At 38.5% G+C, this 22222-nt stretch overlaps 1 protein-coding gene across 1 annotated transcript; it reads left to right on the top strand.

Annotated features, from left to right (window-relative positions):
• Window positions 1–2912: 2912 nt before the first annotated feature.
• Window positions 2913–21674, top strand: CAT (catalase). Its single transcript, NM_001281560.1, is given in 13 exon segments — window positions 2913–3122; window positions 8360–8531; window positions 9470–9580; window positions 11086–11216; window positions 12012–12116; window positions 13158–13283; window positions 13766–13957; window positions 15063–15215; window positions 16625–16763; window positions 19008–19138; window positions 19922–20029; window positions 20613–20699; window positions 21161–21674. Coding segments are annotated over 13 exon segments (1587 nt in total). The 5' UTR covers window positions 2913–3056; the 3' UTR covers window positions 21227–21674.
• Window positions 21675–22222: the final 548 nt, after the last annotated feature.

Raw genomic sequence — 22222 nt, 5'->3', positions numbered from 1 at the left:
TGAAAGAGAAGTAATTTTTGCCAATTACTCTTACTTTGAAATGAATTTGTGGCAAACAAGTTTATCTACACCCATTTGTTGATAGGAAGTGTTAAACTTTAAAGGAAAAGCAAACAGTAACTCTTCATTAAAATGTCCACATTGCCCTCATTTTGCTTGTTAAGCAAAGTGAAATATCAATTACTTGATTAAAAAATATATGTGTATGTACTCCTAATAGTAAATCTACAGGACCAGTCAACCAGCCTTTCCTTAAGAAAAGACCATTTTGTTGTAAAAGACATCTTAAAAAATAAAGGCTGCATGGAAGAACACTACATAAGTCTGAATAAGTACCTGAAAAGATCATTCATATTCTCAGAAACAGCTGACAGTGAGGCCTACAAACTTAGTTTACAAAGTGGGAGCTAACATCTTGAAACCAAAGTTTCTGTGGCTTGACACCTTGTTGTGAAGCTGGGATACTTTTTTCTTTGACTGATAGTATAAAAGCTTTTTGATCAGTAGAAAGACTGCTTAGATTTTTGTGGAAATCCAAGCTAAACTATATTTAAACTAAAGTTTACCTCCTGTTTATCTTTTCCAAGGATCATCTGAATGCAGTGGGAGTGATCAGAGGTTGCACAGACATTGTGGTAGAGGTAGGCTGATGGTATATATTTTGTATAAAGATATTAGAAATACAGGCAGTCTATCTTTCTTGCTCTTCTTTATAATGTTGGTTATCATGTTGAGGAACAAAAGATTATGAGACTTGAAGACAGGAAAGAAATGTCTCAAACAAGGCCGAAGCAGAAAAAAGGGAGTTCTTACCACTGAGGAAAAGGAATACCATTAGTGATACACATAGGGTATGTAAGTAAACCTTATGTATACATCTATACATATAGATACATACATACAGTATAGCACTAATACATAATAACACATACCAGGTGAAGCAAATGTCTGTTATGCTATTTTTGTATCTGTTAAGAGAAAAAAAAGTAAACATAGTCTGGCAGATAAGCATTTTTCCCCATTTCATTTATTTCTGACAGGCTGTGGGTAAACAGAGCTGCTGTGCTTCGCTGTTGTAAGATGTATTCTGTAAAGAACCATACTGGGATTCTTGATAAAGAATGACAGGGGGAAGGAAACAAATGAGCATGCACACACACACACACAAAACTTGCTGGCTCAGTTGCTTTTATAAACCAGTGACTTCTGCAAACCAGATCTGGGTGATTTCTGTTTGTTTGGAAAGGTCTATCTGCTATGATTGCCCCCAGTCATTCTCATTAGAGAAGAATTAATAAAGTGAAAGGTTTGCATATTTTAGTTTTCTAAAATATTATCTGAAAATGTACCAGTTTCTCATCTGATACAATGAGATGGCAATGTGTGTCCCCAGCCCAGAAATCCAACTGTATCCTGTACTGCATCAGAAGGAGTGTGACCAGCAGGTCAAAGGAGGTGATCCTGCCCCTCTACTCTGCTTTTGTAAGACCTCACTTGGAGCATTGTGTGCAGTTCTGGTGTCCTCAACATAAAAAGGACATGGAACTGTTGGAACAAGTCCAGAGGAGGCCACAAGGATGATCAGGGGCTGGAGCACCTCCCATATGAAGACAGGCTGAGAAAGTTGGGGTTGTTCAGCCTGGAGAAGAGAAGGCTGCGTGGAGAGCTCATAGCAGCCTTCCAGTATCTGAAGGGGGCCTACAAGGATGCTGGGGACGGACTCCTCATTAGGGACTATAGGCATAGGACAAGGGGTAATGGGTTCAAGCTTAAACAGGGGAAGTTTAGATTGGATACAAGGAAGAAGTTCTTTACTGTAAGGGTGATGAGGCACTGGAATGGGAAGCTGTGAATTCTCCATTCCTGGCGGTGTTCAAGGCCAGGCTGGACAGAGCCTTGGGTGCCATGGTTTAGTGTGAGGTGTCCCTGCCCATGGCAGGGGGGTTGGAATTGGATGATCTTAAGGTCCTTTCCAACCCTAACTATTCTATGATTCTAGCATATATATATGTAGTCTTCTCCACCTGTCTGGGGCCAGGAACTCGAAACACACTGAAGTGCAAATCCACAGAATAACTGGTAGATAGAGATACTCATCCATCTTTCCAGTGCCCAGTGTCACACAACCTAACAGTTTCAGATAGATTATTCATGTTGCTGAAGGGTTTTACATCACGTTTTACCTCAGAAATAGGAAATCCAACTGCCTCTAAGCTGCTTCTGTCACCTGTAGTGATACAGCTGCGTAACGGCAGAACTGTATTTACCTCATCATTTGTAACCATAACCTAGTGAGTATTATTATTAAATCAAGTTGGATTTATTTTAAGGTTACAAATTTAGCTCTCCAAAGAAATACTGTTTACAATTAGGCACATATGAATTATGACCACTATTTAATGCATCACCTGAGCCTCATCTGAGGTACAAGAGCAAACACTTAACTCTACATTTGGTAACCTTGATTTTGCAATTTAAACCACTTTTTTTCCCCACTGAAACAAACCCTGCCTCTGAAACTCCCTAAGTAATTGCAGTTTTCATAGTGCCCTAATCCTGTAATTTCCTATGCCGCTGATTACCTTCTCCCACACCAACAACTGTGTTCCAACATCTCAAAACTGAAAACACACCCCAAAAATTAAGTTACTTACACATATCTATGCTAGCTAACTACACACGAACACGAGCAGCAAGAGAACACCACAAGCCCACTTGCCACCACCCCTTCAACCCGAAAAGGCGGGCACCTCCTCAGACCGCCTAATTGACGTACCCTTCACCCAATCACAGCTCTCTCTGCCCTCTAGGCGCGGTGCTATTGGCTGAGGAGGTAGCGGGGGGCGGGCGTAGTGCTGTGGTAGAAGGCGTAGGTGCGGTGTCTCCCGCTACCCGCTGGTGCTGCAGGGCGCGGTGGTGGCGGCGGCGGTTCCCTGTGGGGTGACCTCACTGGCGCTGCCCTCGCGCTGGTAGCCAGTACAGTCCCGCTGGGTTGCCCCACGCTCGCTCCTCTCCGAGCTGCCCTTCCTGTCTTGGGGGTCTCCTAAGCTTGCAAAATGGCTGACAACCGGGACGACGCCTCGGACCAGCTGAAGCAGTGGCGGAGCCAGCGGGGCTCGCAGGTACTTGACAGGGCTGCGGGGGGCGAATGTTGCGCCCCTTCCCCGGTGCGCGATGAGGTGTGAGGGACGGCACCCCGCTCGCTGCTTGATCCGCTGTCCGGCCGGTCCGGCTCACCTCACTGGGCGGTAGTGGTCTGGCCTGCGGCGTAAGGGACCGTGGGGGCACTGTGGGGCTGTGGGTGCCACTGCCCTACTCATGGGCGCTTAGGGAAGAGGGTGAGCTCCGGTGTTGGAGGATGTAGAGGCCAGGGGCGTTCCTCTGGCCAGAGAAGAAGCGGGGGGTGGAGGACCTGGGCTTGGGTTTGTCCCCCGGGACAGCGGCGTAGGACGAGGCGACCTAGGCCCGAACACGGAGCTCTCGGCTCGGTGCTGTGCCTGGGAGAACGGGGCGCGGAGGGACTGGCTGCTGCCAGCTGGCCTGGAGCGGCAGGGGCGGCCAGCGCTGCTGGCACGGCTGCTTCAGCAGCTCTGCTCGGCCGCAGCCTCCCCTTTGGGGAGGAACGGGGCTCGTCTGCGCCCCAGCGGGCAGGACCCTGGGCAGCGATGTGTTTGTTTTTCATTTCCGTCTCAAATAACATAGTAATGTTTTCGATTCTGCTGTCACATTGGTAGAACCCAGTGAAAATGTAAGCAGGGAATGCTATAAAAGCTCAAGTTCATCCAGCAGTACGCGGAGACTTAGCCAGGTTGAAGTGGTTTGGGGCAAGTGGTTGAAATCATAAGAAGATGTAATCAACAGCATGACACTTGAATCTTCTGAAGATGTAGATTATACCCCAAAATATTTGGGTAAATGTACAAATGTACAAATGCTGCAAAAGTTGTTTTCATAAAGTCATTGTGTCTGTGTGTTTCCTGACAGAAGTGTGTATTTGGCATGAAATCCTCTTTCTGCTGGTTATACAAGCAGTAGTCTTACAAGATACAAGTAGCAGTAGTCACATCCACAACTGGATGCCTTCGTTCCCACTGTTCATAGTTGCTTAGTCATCTTGAATGTGTTTTTTTTCCCCTTGGTTGTAAAAGGTACTGTGTGAAACTACTTTCCAGTGATGAATTGCAACTTCATGGTATTCTAACATGTGTCATAATATTTTCTTTTTGTACCATGAATAATACTTTTTTTTTGTATGGATGGTGGCTTTTCTATAACAAAGCAGTATTTGAATACAGGCCAAAGTTAATTTGAAGGTTGGGAGGCAATCCAAAGTCTGTGTTGCATAAGGAGTCATGAGACCTTAAGATAGAGAGTAGAGAGGACTTATTAGAATTTTAAAGTGACTTGTATTAAGGTGCAAGGTATCAGTAATGCCTGGAAGTATGTACTTTGATGTATGGTGTTTACAACAGCTGTGACTAAAATTCTCGTGGCTTTGTTTCTCTTCTTTCTGTCATGCCAGGTTAGTGCTGTAATAAAACACACATGCAGATTCAAAAGTTCTTATCTTTTAAGGTTTTGACTGCATGCAGCTCCCAACCATATGAAAATACAGGCATCAAACACACTCAGGGCCAGAGGTAGCATGAGAATTCTTCTTAAAACTGCCTTTTTTCTTTTTTCTCTCGCTACACACTGATGGAACTTACCTTGTGTGCCCTACATACCATTATCCTGAAGCTAAAGTGACTATATCCTGCCACTTAAAAAAAAAAACAAACCCAAAACTTCATGTTCAAAGGTCTAGCTACACAAAAAGAGAGCGAAGAACCACAAAGCTGTGGGTTTTGACAGACTTAGTTTCAAAAAGTTGTGGTTTTAGCTACTATTTATAGTAATCTTAAATGTTAACATTATAGGAGAAGTGGGTTTTAGACAACAGTATATCCTATTGGTTTGAGAAGCACTGTGGTACCTCTGTAAAACTTTATTATTTGTTGTATACATAGTTCACAATTAATATGCAAAGGGGTTTTTATACCCTTGAGGTGATCACACCACAGGTATTCTAAAGGCATAGGTGAATCAGACTCAAAATTTCCTGAAGACTATGGAAAGACTTCCCTTCCTTCTATCTTCTACTAAGCTCTTGCTAGGACTTTTAAAAGAATGTCGCATGTGTATGTATATTCATTACAGACTTACCACTGTGTGGTTTAATGTACTGGGCTGCTTAGAATTTATGGAGAACTCCAGGATAAACAGGGCTCTAATTCAACATAACTTTTGTGTTTCTCAGTTGAATGAGCAAAACTTGGTTGCTGCTTCACGATGACATAAGTATTAGTGACTTTAGAAGTCATTGTATAGACTGGTGGGGTCTTAAGAGCTATGTCTCATGTTACAAGTGTTACCAGTCCCCAATTTTGCTGTTCTCAGAGTTACAGTAGTCAATTAACAAATTATGCTGAAGCAGTACACAGGGGTTTTGTCACAGGGTGCCTTAGAGTGAAAATGAAGTGGAAGAGTCTGTGTACATAGAACACGTGGGAATGATGGAAATGTCTGTAATGAGCAATAACACAGGGAGAGGAAAATGCTTCAAGGCCAGGTTGGATGAAGCCTTGGGTAACATGGTTTAGTGTGAGATGTCCCTGCCCATGGCAGGGGGGGTGGGACTAGATGATCTTAAGGTCCTTTCCAACCCTAACTATTCTATGATTCTAAGTCAAGGATGCCATTGGAAGAAGCTGTTCTTTTTCATCACATTACAGTGAGCTTATCGATCTTAAATGAGTATGACAGTTATCAGTATGAAAAAAAATCAGTGAGTTTATAATTAGAAAAACTAATACATGGGTTTTATCTGTGAGAAACTTGGAGCTTTTAACCAGCAAAACTAATAATAAAAATACCGGCAGTGCTGGAAGCTAGATTAAAAATAAAGTAGTTTTCCCAAAGCAAACTCTGAAAAAGTTTCTGGACTTTAAAAGTGTAATTAAAACTGATGTGATGTGTGAGTACTTTATAGGCTCAATATCTGCAGACTGCACTGTGTTCTAAGAAGGGACTTTTCAAAGCGGAGGCTCAGAATAGGTTTTAAGAGGGGTCGCTTGTAGCTTTCATACCTCAGTACAGAAAATGGGTCAAGATAATGAGGTGATAATATTAATTTGTATTTTTATTAATACAATATAATTACAATTATCAGTTGTAATTAGCTGATAACATTAATTTGTGCTGGGTGATTATACCAAAGCAGACTATTTCTGCCTACCCGACTGAATCATGGAATGGATGAATGATATTTCTTTTTCCTAAAGTTCCTTGAATGTGGTGGTATGCTACTTCAATGTATGAAATAAAATTCCAATTCAGAAATTTAATTTGTAATGCCAATTTTTAAGCAATTCCTTTTTTAAAAATGATAGCTAAAACTTAATAAAGCATACATAATAATGCGTACAGATTTATGGGATGGGAGAAGTTCCCATGTGGTCTAACTAGGTGATTTCTCAAAGCGAGCAGTGGAATAGTTTCCTTTGGCTCATTTAAAACCAAGCAAAATATCAGGTAGAAAACATGTGATATGTGAGCATTAGGAAGAACATGGAGAACAGTTTCTACTCTTGCATATTTCCCTTGACAAACTAGAGAATGCTTTGATTTAAGCAGATGTTAACTTCAGAAATAAAACTAAAGTGGTAACTTCCTTGTAATTTTCTGAATATAGTGTTCCTGTTTGTACCTGGATATATGTTGTCTCTTTTAATTGTACAGATTTCATTGCTGTCTAGGGTTTCAGGCATCCTGAAGGAGTTGAATTTATGCTTATAACTTTATGCTAAAGAAGTGGTGAATAAGAATAAAGCACCTAGATATTTTGGGAATTCAAGCCAACTGCGGAATTGTGTATTGTGTATTAGTAAGAACACATTGGAAATGCAGTTACCCTGTCAAATGTCTTTTATGTGGTTATTCATGTACATGAGTTAAAGGTGTATACAATTCCCCCTGTATATCCTGCCTCATCCAGAATTCTGGCTGTGGATATGAATAATTGTTCTTTCTTCTGCCTCTGTGGATTGCCTCTTGTATTTCCCATAGTTCAGGTGCATGGGTCCTGCTAGGAGAAGAGATTAGTATGGTATGCATAGTGTGGCTGGTTATCAGTTTAGTACAATGTGTGCCCATTGATTTACTGTTACCTGGTCATTATTTGTGGCCCGAATATTTGAGCTCACCCTCTTGCAAACCTTTTCTTTTGTTTGTTTTCTTTTGTACTAACTTATGGTTGAAGTACTTTGTGGACATTGCCCTGGCTCTTAACAATGTATGTAGTCCAGGAAAGACTGACTTATGTGACCACAGGGTCTCTGGAGCTGATGTACTCTTCTTGCTACATTTTCTACAGCATCCAGTAAAACAGGGTTGTCACCTTAGGGGAGCCTATGACCCCATATATGATTGAGATAGTCTTTTCTGCTGTGATTTGTTTTAAGAAAGTGGAAGTACACTTGATTATAATGCTGCAGAGTTCCAGAAGGTGTTTTCTGATGTTGTCTTGGACAGGGTCACTCCTATAGTACAAGATGCTGCAGCTGTAAGTAGCTTATGAGAAGGGTTAACTGAAACTTGATGTGAAAGAGAGGGAGAAGGGACGAGTATGTGATGTCTTGAGCAGTTTCTTTAAAGACAATAATGATGTTAGGAAAAAAGTTGTGGTTTTCTGTCCTTTTGACGGGATGTTTGTTGGCAGTAGGGCTGCTTAGGGCTTTTGTTTATCTTTGTCCCTCCATGGGTCAGGAGTCCAGAATTATGATTCCTCAGATGCTCTTGTATTTTCTACAGCTCTTCCAGACCAACAGTAATCATGGGTACCTCCTTTTAGTCTTTATGCTGTGTGACTATAGCTCTTCCCTTGTGCATCCATTCCTGTACTGCCATTACCACCTTCTCCTTTTTCCCTCATTACTTTCCATCAGTTACTCATTTTCTAGATCTCGTTCTCCATCCTCTTCTGTTGAGGTGGGGGCAGACTGAACCTTAACCATTTTAAAGTTGGCACTTCATCTATCTTGCTTCAAGAAAAATGTAGTCTTAAGTAACATTACTGAACCATGGAAAACATCTTTGATGATATGTGACTTGGTCTCCCCTTCTTAAATAGCCCCAGCTGCTTTGATGTAGCTAGACATTTGTATTCTCTGTAACTTGTTCCAGAACCTTGTGTCATTTTGCTATATACTTGTTAATATGTCTTGTGACATGGAAGGTTGAATAGGCATGCACATTGTGTGTCTTAAATATAGAGGAGTTTTAATTTCTACTGTTGTAATTGAGACTCTCTTGCTTTCAGAAACCAGATGTCTTGACCACTGGTGCTGGGAACCCTGTAGGGGATAAGCTGAATATCCTGACAGTAGGGCCACGTGGTCCTCTTCTTGTTCAAGATGTTGTTTTCACTGATGAGATGGCTCATTTTGACAGAGAGAGGATTCCTGAAAGAGTCGTGCATGCAAAGGGAGCAGGTATGTTTCAAAACATACTTTTTCTTGATGTCGAATTGGACTGTGAAGTTAACACTCGTAGATTGTGACAGATAAAGTGCATTTTATTCTATATAATTTAGCATTATTGATTATAATAAACTTATATCAACAAAGCGGTATGGTTTGGTTTAAAAGAACTCAATGTCAAAACTCAAAGCACTGAAAAAATGATAAAAAGAAAAGCCCTTAGATTTTTACTGTATTTATTATAATCTCTGCTTCCACTATCTGTTCCTACATAGTACCCCATTCCTGTGGAACTGAAGACTTTTCCTAATTCTGTTTTAATGTCTGTTTGCATGTAACTTGGTAGAGATTCTTGTCTTTATAATTCAATGTGTCTGCTAAAGCAAGATGATGATCTAATACTTAAACTGAAACAGTTGTAAAATTTGTTATTGATCTTAGTAAGATAGAACTGGCACCTGATTTTATTATTATGTATTGCCCTAGAAGAAGAAAATGTTACTGAATTTGTAATATAAATACACATGGGAAAAATACCTCTGTGGGGGTGGGAAGAATTTTTGTTGCTTCATCCAGCTTCCAGGTGCACCAAAATTCTGCAATATGTACCAGCATTAAAGAAATACTTGTCTTGCTCCAAGATAAATATGCAAATCTTGGCAGAAGAGTATCCCAAAAGCTAGGTTATTTTGCAAGGTTTCTGTTGCTGTTGGCAGCTGTTAATGCTCAGTTAAGGAGGTGAGAGTGAACACCTAGCAGACAGTAATTTGTGCTATGTAAATCCTATTTTGTAACAATAGTGTTAAACCGTTCATATTTCTGCACCAAAACATGGTATATTTCATGTTTCCTTTTTACTTCAAGTATGTTGGACCACAATAGAATAGCAGATCTACTGTGAATGGAAGGAAGGTATCTAGATCTGATATGTTGAACTTACTTTTCTTCAGGAGCCTTTGGTTATTTTGAAGTTACTCATGATATTACCCAGTATTGCAAGGCAAAAGTGTTTGAACACATTGGAAAAAGAACTCCGATTGCTATCCGATTCTCCACTGTTGGTAAGGCTCTAGAGTTACTGTGTATCTTCTTACATATGTACTGCAGTTACACTGACAGCAGTATTTACATTATTATTGAATACTTAAGGTAGTTGAAATGCTTTCTGCCAATCAGTTCCTCTTCTGTGACTTTCATTTACATTTCAAGACTTCAGCACCTTCTGCATCTTTCTGTCAGAGCTTTCTGCAGATACTTTTCAGTCTGGAATGTGAGTGAAAGGATACCCTGAGCAAACTTTTTCCTGACAGAAAGATTGTCTGGATGGATCATAATCAACAGTTACTTACTTCAGGTTAACACTTGAAAGTGAAATATCTATAATTGTAGAATAGTTTGGGTTAGAAGGGACCTTAAGATCATCTAATTCCAATTCCCCTGCCATGGGCAGCGACACCTCCCACTAAACCATGTTACCCAAGGCTCTGTTCAACCTGGCCTTCAACACCCCTTATTCTGTAGGAATGCTTTGGGGATGAATGCTGTAAGTAAGTTTGAGGCAGGGAAAAATAACCAATCTTTGATAAATAATAGCTGAATGCATAAACAAGCAAAATCTTAAGTTATATTAGTTAATCATGCATTATGATCAATATCTTGTCTGGTAAAAAAAAGATCCTTCAAAATGTATGTGTTACCATTTTATTTAAAAGAAGAGAAATCCTAATGAGGATTCAGTTCTGGAAGTAGTATTGCAGAGGGAGTTGTTCAAAAAGGCTCAAGGAGCCGCTGGTTTTAGCCTACCAGCTTTTCTCTGTGTCACCAAAACTGAAGGGACTGTGTAATTTTGTAGTAGGCAGAAGACATACAGCTGAGTTTGACCTGTGTGTGCTGCAGCGTGATGTTGCATCATTACTTTCCCTTTCTCCCCTCTGTTTGAATGTGTTTCTTCCTAGCTCTTCTGTACTACACAATTACTTTAATGAGAGAATGAGTGTCCTTGTTATTTTATCACTATGTTTAGCATTAGCTGTTTCTGTATATTTCTGGAATACCTTTCCTCCGGTATTGTAGTAAGCACTTCTGTTCTGGTATAAAGTTACCCATTGAAAAGACTGCTTTGGATAAAGCAGGAGGGGAATTAAAAGGGTTACAACTCTTCTATATGAAGTTCCCTTTTTTTTTTTGAAGCATGTTATTTAGATTGCTACCTTCCAAATGTGAACTTTCCCACTGGGATTTGAAGCACAGAAACTAGTGTTTCAGCCTTACAATCTAACATTTTCTGTTTGATAATGCAAATTGCACTCTGAATTGGCTCAAGTGGATATACTTGTTTTAGTTTTAACTGTGGCCCAGATGCTTGGGTGGGCATCTGTTCACTGGAAACTTTCAATACCTGAAGTATTACTGAAAATATGGCAAAAATTCCTTATATGCTAAAGACTTAAATTGATAAACCCCACCTTTTTAGGATTTTATGTCATATTCTGAAGTTCTGTAGGCTTAGGCTTACAATCTGTAGGCATTTCCTATCATAACACTTCCGTATATGTGTTTCTTCAAGCTGGAGAATCTGGGTCAGCTGACACAGTTCGGGACCCTCGAGGCTTTGCAATGAAATTCTACACAGAAGAGGGTAACTGGGATCTTGTAGGAAATAATACTCCCATCTTCTTTATTCGGGACGCAATGCTGGTGAGTAAGCATAAAAGAGGAAGGTACTTTGAAAGAGTCCAAAAGTTCATTCATATCTTGTTCTTCCTTCACTGAAAAACAAAACTGGTTGTTTTGACACACTTAAACTTTGTTGTGTGCTAAATGGTCTGAATGGCTTTTACTTGAAAAGATGCTACTTGATTTAAGAACCAATGCTTGGTTACTTATGTGATTTCATAGTGCAAATAGCACACGTTTAGCTGTGTTTGCTAGTGCCAGTAAATAAGTATGTTACCATGGTTTTAATTTTTTAACTTTGGATCTGACCAGTTTTACTGGTGTTCAAACTGGCTGTTCTGCTCTGTAAACAGGTTTTTCACTCAGAGGCTATTGCAGGAGGGGAAGACTTTTCACTTTACAAACTTCTTTCAAGTTCTTTTATTAAATCTGACTTATTTTTGTCTTTTAGTATATGTTTAACAGCACTTTATAAGTAGAGGGGCTTTCTTTGTGTGGAAGAGATTTACCTCTCTTTTTATCAGTCACAAAATGAAAACATTCTTTAGCTTTGAACATCCTATTCAATCTAATTGTAAATGTTTCAGTTTACCACACAATGAATTTGATTGCAGGAGAGGTATGACAGTAGAAGATTTTTTTTTCAGTGATCTAGCAACTCTGTCTCATCTTTGTTTGCTGTTCCTTTCACAGTTACGTGTAATGAAAGAACTGGCTGTCTTGTTTTGTAGCAGGAGTTGCTTAGTATACCCCATGTAATTTGGAGGTCTTAAAGAACTTCTTTTTTTTCCCTTTCCTCCTCTCTGGACAAATTAGTTTCCATCCTTCATCCATAGCCAAAAGAGGAACCCTCAGACTCATTTGAAGGATCCAGACATGGTGTGGGACTTCTGGAGTCTTCGCCCTGAGTCTTTGCATCAAGTAAGCTTCCCCTTTGGCTTCTTTTTGTATAATTAAGAAAATCATGTTATGACTGCATATTTTTTTTCAATCTCTTTTTCCATGTTTCCATGTTTTATCTAGAAGTCTATATAATCTTCTGGGAACAGTACAAAGGTGAAAGGCCAACAGTAGCTTAAGGCTATTAATATATGTGTCCAGGCTTTCTTCTTTTAATGACTATGAAATGGGTGGGATTTTCCATTTTCAATCATATTTTATATTTTTGGATGAAGGAGAAGTTGCTAAGTTTTCTATCACTGAAGCGGCAGAGATACTGATGACAACAAACTGTTAATGTTAGAGAACAGTAAAGGACTGGGAAAGTGATGCTATGATATACTGGTTTATTTAAAGCTGTGTATTGTGTTGCTCATGAGATAAACTCAAAAATTACTAGAATTCACAGTGAATTCTAATTGTTCTGATGTGTATTTTTATCTAGATATTATGCAAAAAAGCTAATATATAATTAAAAATACAGTTGTATGTATTTTAAAGAAAATGGGTACATACAGAAGCCTTGCAGTACAGATGTAGTACCACAAGCATTGTTTATGATCACAAGCCTAAAGAAAATCAGCATTTTAAATATGTTTGCATGGTGGTGTTTTTACAGCTTGAAGACTTTGGAGTTGTTGAAGGCTTCAACTTTCAGATTTTTGTCTTTAACCTGCAAAGAAACATCACTTATGTTTGTAACTGAAGTTATTCATGCTTACCTGCTGCAGGGGAATTTGTAACATTATCACCAGGTTAATGCCTTGGGGTTAATGCCTTGTACTTGACTGAATATTTTATGTGGGCATAAAACCTCACATAGGTTTAATTCACAATTGTTCTTTGTGAAAAACCAAAGCAGTCTTATTTAATACTCTTAAACTAGAAATTCCTTGGGGAATTCATAACATTAAGATAGCTTCCAGCAATTGCAGATTAATGCAAGAAACAAATTCTATCTTGAATGGTCACTTTATCCTTGATCTGGTGAGTCCATTAATACTGTTTGATTCTTCTCTTTAGGTGTCTTTCTTGTTCAGTGACCGTGGTATTCCGGATGGTTATCGCCATATGAACGGATATGGATCACATACTTTTAAACTGGTGAATGCTAGTGGAAGAGCAGTTTACTGCAAATTCCATGCAAAGGTATTGATATATATTTTCCAGTTATCTATTGGAAGTGTACATCAGATTGGATAAATCACAGAATCCACAAAACAGGTTAAATAGATTGTCTAAAGATGTTAAACTTGACAAGTCACAAGAGACTTCTAGTGCATAGACTCAACCAAAAAAGTCTGTGGGGTATTTTATATCAGTTGCATGTCTTTAACAAATATAATGGGCATCAGTTTTCCTGCTATGACACCATAGGTATTTAGTAGACTCTAAAGAACTCTTATTTGGGGGACTGTCTCTTGTTATTGAAGAACTCTGTCTACTTGTATGCTGAGCTCTGAACTAGATGTTTTGGGTGTGAGGCTGTGCAAGAACATCCCATCAGACTCTGTTGCTATCATTTGGTGCACATGCACAAATCCACTTCTTAAAGTTTGTTCCTATTAATGATGTCTGAAGTACTTCTTCATGTTGTAACTGGTGCTACTGCTTTTAATTGTTTTTTTTAGACAGATCAGGGCATCAAAAATCTTCCTGTTGAAGAAGCAGGAAGGCTGGCTTCTACTGATCCTGATTATGGAATACGTGATCTTTACAATGCCATTGCCAAAGGGGACTATCCGTCATGGTCTTTCTTCATTCAAGTTATGACATTTGAAGAAGCAGAGAAATTTCCATTTAATCCTTTTGATTTAACTAAGGTATCTGTGATACAGTTGTGAATATTCTATTTCAAGGTAGTTTAAGAAAGGTTATAAGATCAAAATGCCAGATCTGAGCTTATCTGTTAAGAGTAGCAGTTTCCATGGAGTAGCACTGTTTTCTTACTAGCCCTATAAACAAAGGGCTAGTTCATCTAGCCCTTTTATTCTAGAGTAAATAGAACATTTACTTCTATTTACTATTTAAGTCTATTTACTATACTTCAGTTAATAAATATAATTTAAATCTAAATATTAATATATATAAACATAAATAAGTATTTTATAAATTAAATAGTTAATTCTATTTACTATGCTACTTACTTCTAATTACTATTTAATAAAGTTAATTTGTCCTTTTTATTCCCCCCTTCTGTTTAAGTGTACTCTTTATTATGTGTTTATCATGAGTCAGAAATTCTGGAAATTAAGTTATATTGATGTTATATCTGATGTTACTCTTTCTCAGTGTAATATGGACAGGGCTTGATTCCAGGCCTGTAGATTATAACTGCACTGGCCTTCAAGAGTGTGATCTCTGATCGTGTAGTCACACCCTGAGCTCTCTACTTTTAAGTGTTAATCATGTTGTTTCTGATTGTTGGTCTGATTTTGTCCAACTTTGAATTGCTGTTCCAAGGAATGGCATGTTGAAAATACCAAGGTCAATTTGTATTGCTTTTTTTTCCTCTAATATTCCTCTCCCAAAATGGCTAAAGACTTTTAAAATTGAAAGTACAAGTTAAGATGGGAAAGAAAAGGCTTGTTAAGCTGGTTGCATTTGGAAGTAGCTGAAAACAATCATGCTACCAAGTTCCACCTATGAAATTGCATTCCTAGGCTGGTTTTCAAGTGCCTTTGGGTATTCCATTTAAGTAGTCAAGTGCAGCTGAGATTATGCTGGGATGATGAAATAAATTGCATTAGTATTTTGTGTTAATTGCAAAAGACTTCTTAAAATAAAACATTTATCAATTTTAGGAAAAAATTAATTTCTTTAGTATCATATTTTCTTAATCAAGACTTAAATCAGGCATAGCTGCCTAGTAATTATGCTGTATAATACTGTAATAATGTTGATTATAATGTCTGTTATGTCTTGCAGATCTGGCCACATGGTGACTACCCCCTCATCCCTGTGGGAAAGCTTGTCTTGAACAGGAATCCTGTCAATTACTTTGCAGAGGTAGAACAGATGGCATTTGATCCTAGCAACATGCCACCTGGTATTGAACCTAGCCCTGACAAAATGCTGCAGGTAAACTACAAAGCATGTAAGATTTCACCTGAAGAGTTACATTTACATTGCTGTTTCTAAAGCATTCCTATCCCTGTTTGTGTAGAAGCAGTAAACCCGACCCATGGAAAGCAATTTTTAACTTACTTTTTTGGTGATAGTTTTTAATAATCACCACTTGATGTGCTCACCTAAAATGGGAATAAAAAAGGGAAGGGAAAGAACTAAAAGGATAGATAATCTAGAATTAAAGAGGGCATCTGAAGCAGCTAGCAAAGTTGGTGAGGAGATCTGTCAGTCTGGCAAGAAGTATGGGATAAAACCAAAGGAGCAATGCATATTCATTAATGCTCTTACAGTATATCTTAGACTTAGAAACTCTTACAAGTGTGAGAGGTGGACTCCACATGCTCTGAAGTACAGACATAGCTAATCCGTGATAGAATCAGTAAGACTATTCTTTAGACGTAGTTTCACATTGCTTGCAGGTCAAAGTGTGTGATAAGGCTGGCTGCAGTCTGTACTGTCTGCAGAATCCCGAATGTTTGCATGTTATGTTTTTTCAGATTAAAACTAGATTGTTGTTTCAAATAATATCCATAGAAACAAGAAGGTATTTTGACAGTTTAACAGGATAATTTCGTGAACTGTCATGCAGTTCATCTGGTTGGCCTCTTTGCTTCCACAGACAGGACAAGGGGTAACAGGTTGAAACTTAAACAGCAGAGGTTTAGACTGGATATAAGGAAGAAATTCTTTACTGTTAGGGTGGTGAGGTACTGGAACGGGTTGCCCAGGGAGGTAGTGAATGCTCCATCCCTGGCAGTGTTCAAGACCAGGTTGAATGAAGCCTTGGGTGATATGGTCTAGTGTGAGTTGTCCCTGCCCATAGCAGGGGGGTTGGAACTGGATGATCTTAAGGTCCTTTCCAACTCTAACTATTCTATGACTTCATGATCAGAGTAAGTCTGTTTTCTTGGCACAGATGTCACTAGATGTGATTCAGCTTCAGTTCAGCAAATAAGGGAGTCCCATATTTCAGATGCAAACAACTTTTAAATCTAAGGTTGAAAACAAGCAGAAAAATAATACATTATTTATTAGTAACATTTAGCACTATTACAGTCACATCTGTACGTGCGTAACCATTTTCCTCCTTCAGAAGAGGTTTAGCTTTCTGAAACTGATAGGAAATACCCAAGCTGCATAAACACACCTCAGCCTGCTACTCTTTGGTGGTATTCCAGTAAAGTTAGTCTGTGGCCCAGTGTCACTTTGGACATAATTTGAAGTATGTCAAGAATATATATGCAAAGAAAATATTCTTCTCCCTTTTACTACTTTATATATAGAGCTTTGAATCGGCATATGCACTGCTTGGGTGATCTCTTTCAGCAAGTAGTAGATAATGTTTCTGATAAATGTTTTAGGGTCGTCTCTTTTCGTATCCTGACACTCATAGACACCGTCTGGGACCCAACTATCTACAAATTCCTGTGAACTGCCCCTTCAGAACTCGTGTGGCCAATTACCAGAGGGATGGACCGATGTGCGTTTCTGACAACCAAGGTACTAACAAAAATATCTTATGCATGTACTTGTAGAATTCTTTTCTGCTCACAAGGGATTTAAGGTGCTTGTTTAACAGATGGGGGATTTTTGATATCACTAACTTACGCTGTAAGAAATGCTACTTTTTCTCCTCAACCATCCAGTTTTGACTTTTTCCCCCCAACTGAAACATCACTGTAACTTCCTGAACTTTCCACTCTTGTTTTTTCTTTTATGTGAAAATTGTTCCTTACCTCTCATAATCTTTGTTAACCTTTTAGTACCTTCACTTATATTACCAGATCTTTTCTGAGACGAGTTGGCCTTACCTACAGTTGATACAAATCTTCCATATACCCTTTCCTGTAGAGTGCCTTGCATTTGTCCATATACCATTCCCAATACTCTCTTTAACTCGGTGCTCACCAGCAGTCAGAAAGCAATTTACTTCAACCTATCCAAATGAATGCAAGATCTGTTTTGTGATATAATGACATATCTTAGAACCCTTAGTTGTGCGTATATAAAGTTGCATGCATTTCTGTTCTTCATCTGAATTACATGGCAAATAAAATAGTTTTAAGAAAAACAGTTTTTCATCCACTGTTTTGGTATCATGACACATTGTGTCAGTATAAAAAGCTAGCTTTGATTTTTAACTGAGTTGAAGTTTGTAGAAGCTAAGCTATCAATTTATTTGCTCCCTTTTCAGGTAACTTTATGACTGTGATGAATAGTACCAATCATCACATAGATCCTTGAGGAGGGCCAACTGGATTAATTCTTCTTAGCACAAAAAGTGAACTTCTATTTCTCTGTTTCCTGTGTTCTTGATATGATGCTAATTGACAAGATACTGGCTTTCATCCTATTATCTCCTGTTTGAGGGATCTTGTTGAAAGAAATTTGGTATCTGAACATGCTGCTGTGTTGCCTTCATCACCCTTATTTATGGACCTAGTGTATATCTCATCAATCTTGTACAAGAACTGAGAATCAAAGCTTTGCTGTGAAAAACAAGCTTGCTTGTGTAGATTGTAGAATGCATTATCTTCATCATTTTTGAGACTATACAAGAAGCACATGCACGTTCCTTATAGAACTTCAGCCTTGTTTAAAGCAGTTGATAGTCTCTTAATTGTTTTTCAGTTTTGATGTATATAACTTCTTTTTGCTACAAAGAGACTCAATTTTGTAAAGAATGGGTAAAAAGGAGGGGGGAATTCTTTTTGGCTCCTGGAAAGCACAATGTTTAGCATCCTTCCAGTATCTGAAGGGGGCCTATAGGGATGCTTGTGGGGGACTATTCATTAGGGGCTGTAGTGATAGGACAAGGGGTAAAGGATTAAAACTTACACAGGGGAGGTTTAGATTGGATATAAGGAAGAAATTCTTTACTGTTAGGGTGGTGAGGTACTGGAATGGGTTGCCCAGGGAGGTTGTGAATGCTCCATCCCTGGCAGTGTTCAAGGCCAGGTTGGACAAAGCCTTGGATGACATGGTTTAGTGTGAGCTGTCCCTATCCATGGCAGGGGGGTTGGAACTAGATGATCTTAAGGTCCTTTCCAACCCTACCTATTCTATGATTCTATGTTTGTCATCCTTACATACTTATTTAGAATGGGTGTATATCTCTTCTATTAATCCAGGAAAAGAGACTTTGTTTGGAGGTGTGAAGACCAAGTCAAGCTTAAGATGTGTATAAAAACTTAGAAATAAGACTTCAGCAGAAAGGGGTTTTGCAGGAGAGCACCTGCAGTAAAATGAATTCAGTAATGTCCCTAGTTTATATTCCTTTAAAAACTTCTAGAAACATGGTTGTTACAGGGGACTTGATAGAAAAAGTTCTACAATATTAACTATTCAAAATGCAGAAATATGTCAGAGAAATGGTTTCACTGAAGTTCATTACTACTACTTTGTTTCTACTTCTAGGCAAAAATATCTATTCTAATAATAATAGAGATGGCCTAAATGTCTTTGCATTTCTACATTTAAAAGTTTACTTCCATATACTCAGTCCATTTGTTGAACTGCTTTGCTGTCTGATTTCCAAGAGGTTGTGAAAGGCAAAACTAAAGCTTCAGCTTTGCCTCTCTTCAGCAGCCTGTGTTCTGTCAGTGTTTACCCAATAGTGACTGTTTTATACCCAAGAGTATTTAGCTTTAGCTCTGCCTCTTCTAGCCAAAGAACATTTTCTGTCTTATGAAGTAATCTGAGCTGGTGTCTCATTGTTTTGGTTTTGTGGGGTTTTGTTTTCAGGTGGTGCCCCAAACTATTACCCAAACAGTTTTACTGGTCCAGAAGATCAGCCTGTGTGGAAGGAGAGCCGCATGTCTATTTCAGGAGATGTGCAGCGCTTCAACAGTGCCAATGAAGATAATGTGACTCAGGTATGAAGTATGAAAAGGATTTATATTGCCTATTTCACATAAGATGAGTTTATAGGATGGGTTTAGAGAACAGTAATAAGAATCATTCATTTGTGGCTCCTCTCTGAAGCATCTAGGCTAACCTGAGAGAGCTTGGAAGATCTCAATACAGTTTAATTTGATAACTGATTATTTTTTTGCTGGCAGGATCATTAGTGAAATCACAGACCTTTGCCATCCTTATTCTGGGCACCAATATCTAGAGTTTGTGCCTGTCATCTTGAGATTAGTGTCTGCAGATATGCAAACTAGAGTATACATGTAATGATAGTCAGTTCCTGAATTGGAGCACACCAGCAATATTTGTTTCCATTAATTCAGTAAGCAACAGTTATTTCAAGCTAGTAATGGAAGGAGCTGTTAGTAGATTTGCCAAAACAAAAGAAACAAAACCCCACCACATATCGGTTGCCTTTTGAGTTTTGAGTATTGTAATTATTGCATGACTAGTAAGTGAAAACTATTCTTTTTCAGTAGTAATGAATCTTAAAAGTCTAATAAGTATTATTGACAGGCAGAATAAGTGTTATAGAATCAACTGGGTTGGAAAAGATCATTGGGTCAGACCATTACTTTAGGACTGCCAAGGCAACCACTAAAGCATACCACTGAGGGCTTCATCTACATAGTTTCTGAATGCTTCCAAGGAGAGCGATTCCATGAGTTTCCTGGGAAAGCACGTTCCAGTGCCTGATCACCATGGTTTTGGGAATTGCAAAATAAAACTTTGTTTACAATCCTAAGGTGCGAGACTTCTATACCAAAGTGCTGAAAGAGGATGAACGCCAAAGGCTGTGCAAAAACATTGCTGATCATCTTAAGGATGCACAACTCTTCATTCAGAAGAGAGCTGTAAGTGGCCTATTTGGGTTTTAGCCTTTGCTTTTTATTCCAGGTTTTCTTGCAGTCTAGTAGCTTTGGCAGTATCCATATGGAAAGGAAGATCAGGAATTCTTCATTCTTCTGGATTTTTCTTGCACAGAGATTGTCAATACAGAACACTTGTGTAAATAGGCACATAGGTATAAATAATGTATAACATGTTAAAGTAAGTTTTCCCTGATAGGAAAAATGGGATTGATGTTGAACATCAAGGATGTCATTGTGTTTCAAAAATAGGGTGACTGCCAGTGTAATGTTTTGCTCTAAAGGATAAGGCAGGGAGGGCTAAGGAGGAACTGGATCTTTATCCTTCCCAGTGGAACTTTGTCCAAATTAGGAAAAAGCTCTGTGCAAAGGTAATAGAAATGGTGTTTGTAGATCTTCATAGTTCCTTTCTGGCTGGTCAGGATTAAATTCTTTAGAAAAGAGTTTTCATCCCCTTCCTTATGATATTTATTGCTTCTAGAGCACAGAGCAGAAAATGTGTTAAGGGATACATTTAGAGTGGAGGAAAAAATTCTTGTTGCTTCTTCTGTTCTGTCTCCCTGTTCAGGTGAAAAACTTCACTGATGTTCATCCTGACTATGGTGCTCGTATTCAGGCTTTGCTGGACAAGTACAATGCTGACAGTGGGAAGAAGGTATGCTAATGATTTCTGTAGTTGAATTTTGAGTGACTGTGGATTGGCTTAGCTTCTTTTGTAAATCCAGCAAAGTGAGAAGTAAGTCTTGATTCCAATTTGGTTTAAATGGCAGAAGTCAATGTGTGTAGAATCGCAGACTGAGGAAGCATCACTCTAATTACATTTAATTAAATGTTGATTAACCAGTGATGTGCGATTACTTTGTTTTAGTTGGGTTTTTGTGAGGTTTCTGGAAGATGACTATGTGCTATGCAATGTGTTCAGGTTGATTCTACAGACAGACCAACTGATTACACACTCTTTGTAATGGTAATGAAACATTTCCACAAGCCTTTCCTAGCCTCTGCTTGCTAAGCAGAATAACAACATTGCTGCTTCAAGTACTCACTTTTTTCTGAAGTTCCCCTAATAACTTTTAATGGCACCTGCTCTGAATATTTCTTTTGTATTGTTTTTAGGATGTAATCAGGACATACACACAGTCCACATCTCGTATGTCTGCCAAAGAGAGATCCAACTTGTAAAGTGTGCTGCAGAGATCCACTCTATCAGTTTTGCGTCCTAACAACTGCAGGACAACCTGTGGAAGAGATTAATGAATGTAGCAACTTCTGCACAAATACAGAATTGTTTTACAGGCTCAATTTCTTAAGCTTTCAAGTGCCTGTATCTGTATTGGAAACTAGGTAACAGAAGCCAACAACCTAGTGCCTTTTCAACACTAGTGCTTTACTGCTTGTTAACAACATATGGTGTTTTTAAGGAAACTCATGATTAAAAATCTTCTTCATTTGTAGAAGCAAACATAAGTTTAATGAAAATATGGTCTCTTTTTTACTGTAAAACTTTGCCTGGCTCAGTCACACAATAGAACTTCTGTAATGAAACTGTGATTATCCGTATGGATAAACTTCTTAATATTGAAAAGTTGCTGTTGCACAATATGTCTAATAAAATACTTGTATGCATTTGTAGGTGCTTCCTTTTGAATTTCATTTTTGGCCTTTCAGAAGTAAAATAATATGCAATAATTTGACTAAAACATTAGTTGCATCTCATTCCTCATGATCAAAATGAAACTAATGACAAAGCTTATTCTGAATGTAGGTAAATTGTATTCCTGATATATATTTTAAGATAACCTTTGCTTACTAATGCTAGGTTGGGATATAACTGACCTTAGAGATAGGGAAGGATTTTCTTACTACATACACTTCTCAACAAAATTGATTGTATCTCACAGTTCTTTGGGTGAGTGGGAATTATTCTTTCTAATTGCCAGAATTTAAATAGAAAAATATTAATGCTCCAAGTATCTGAGAAATTAACCTCCAAATGCTTGAATATTTTTATCTTGGCCAAATTTAAGATCAGGCACTTTCAAAACTCTTCTCAGTGGTTCCTGAAATTCTGTTATGTTACTGCTGTCATCAGCTGTTGCTACCTATTGATCAAGTCAGAGCTAGTTCTCAGAGTTAAAATTTAATTGAAGTGGCATGTTTGTCTGAGTGTGGGTATCT

Source organism: Melopsittacus undulatus, chromosome 4, assembly GCF_012275295.1.
Source record: "Melopsittacus undulatus isolate bMelUnd1 chromosome 4, bMelUnd1.mat.Z, whole genome shotgun sequence".
NCBI lineage: Eukaryota > Metazoa > Chordata > Aves > Psittaciformes > Psittaculidae > Melopsittacus > Melopsittacus undulatus.
The sequence above is the reverse complement of the archived record's forward strand: the minus strand, read 5'-3'. Positions and strand labels throughout refer to the sequence as shown.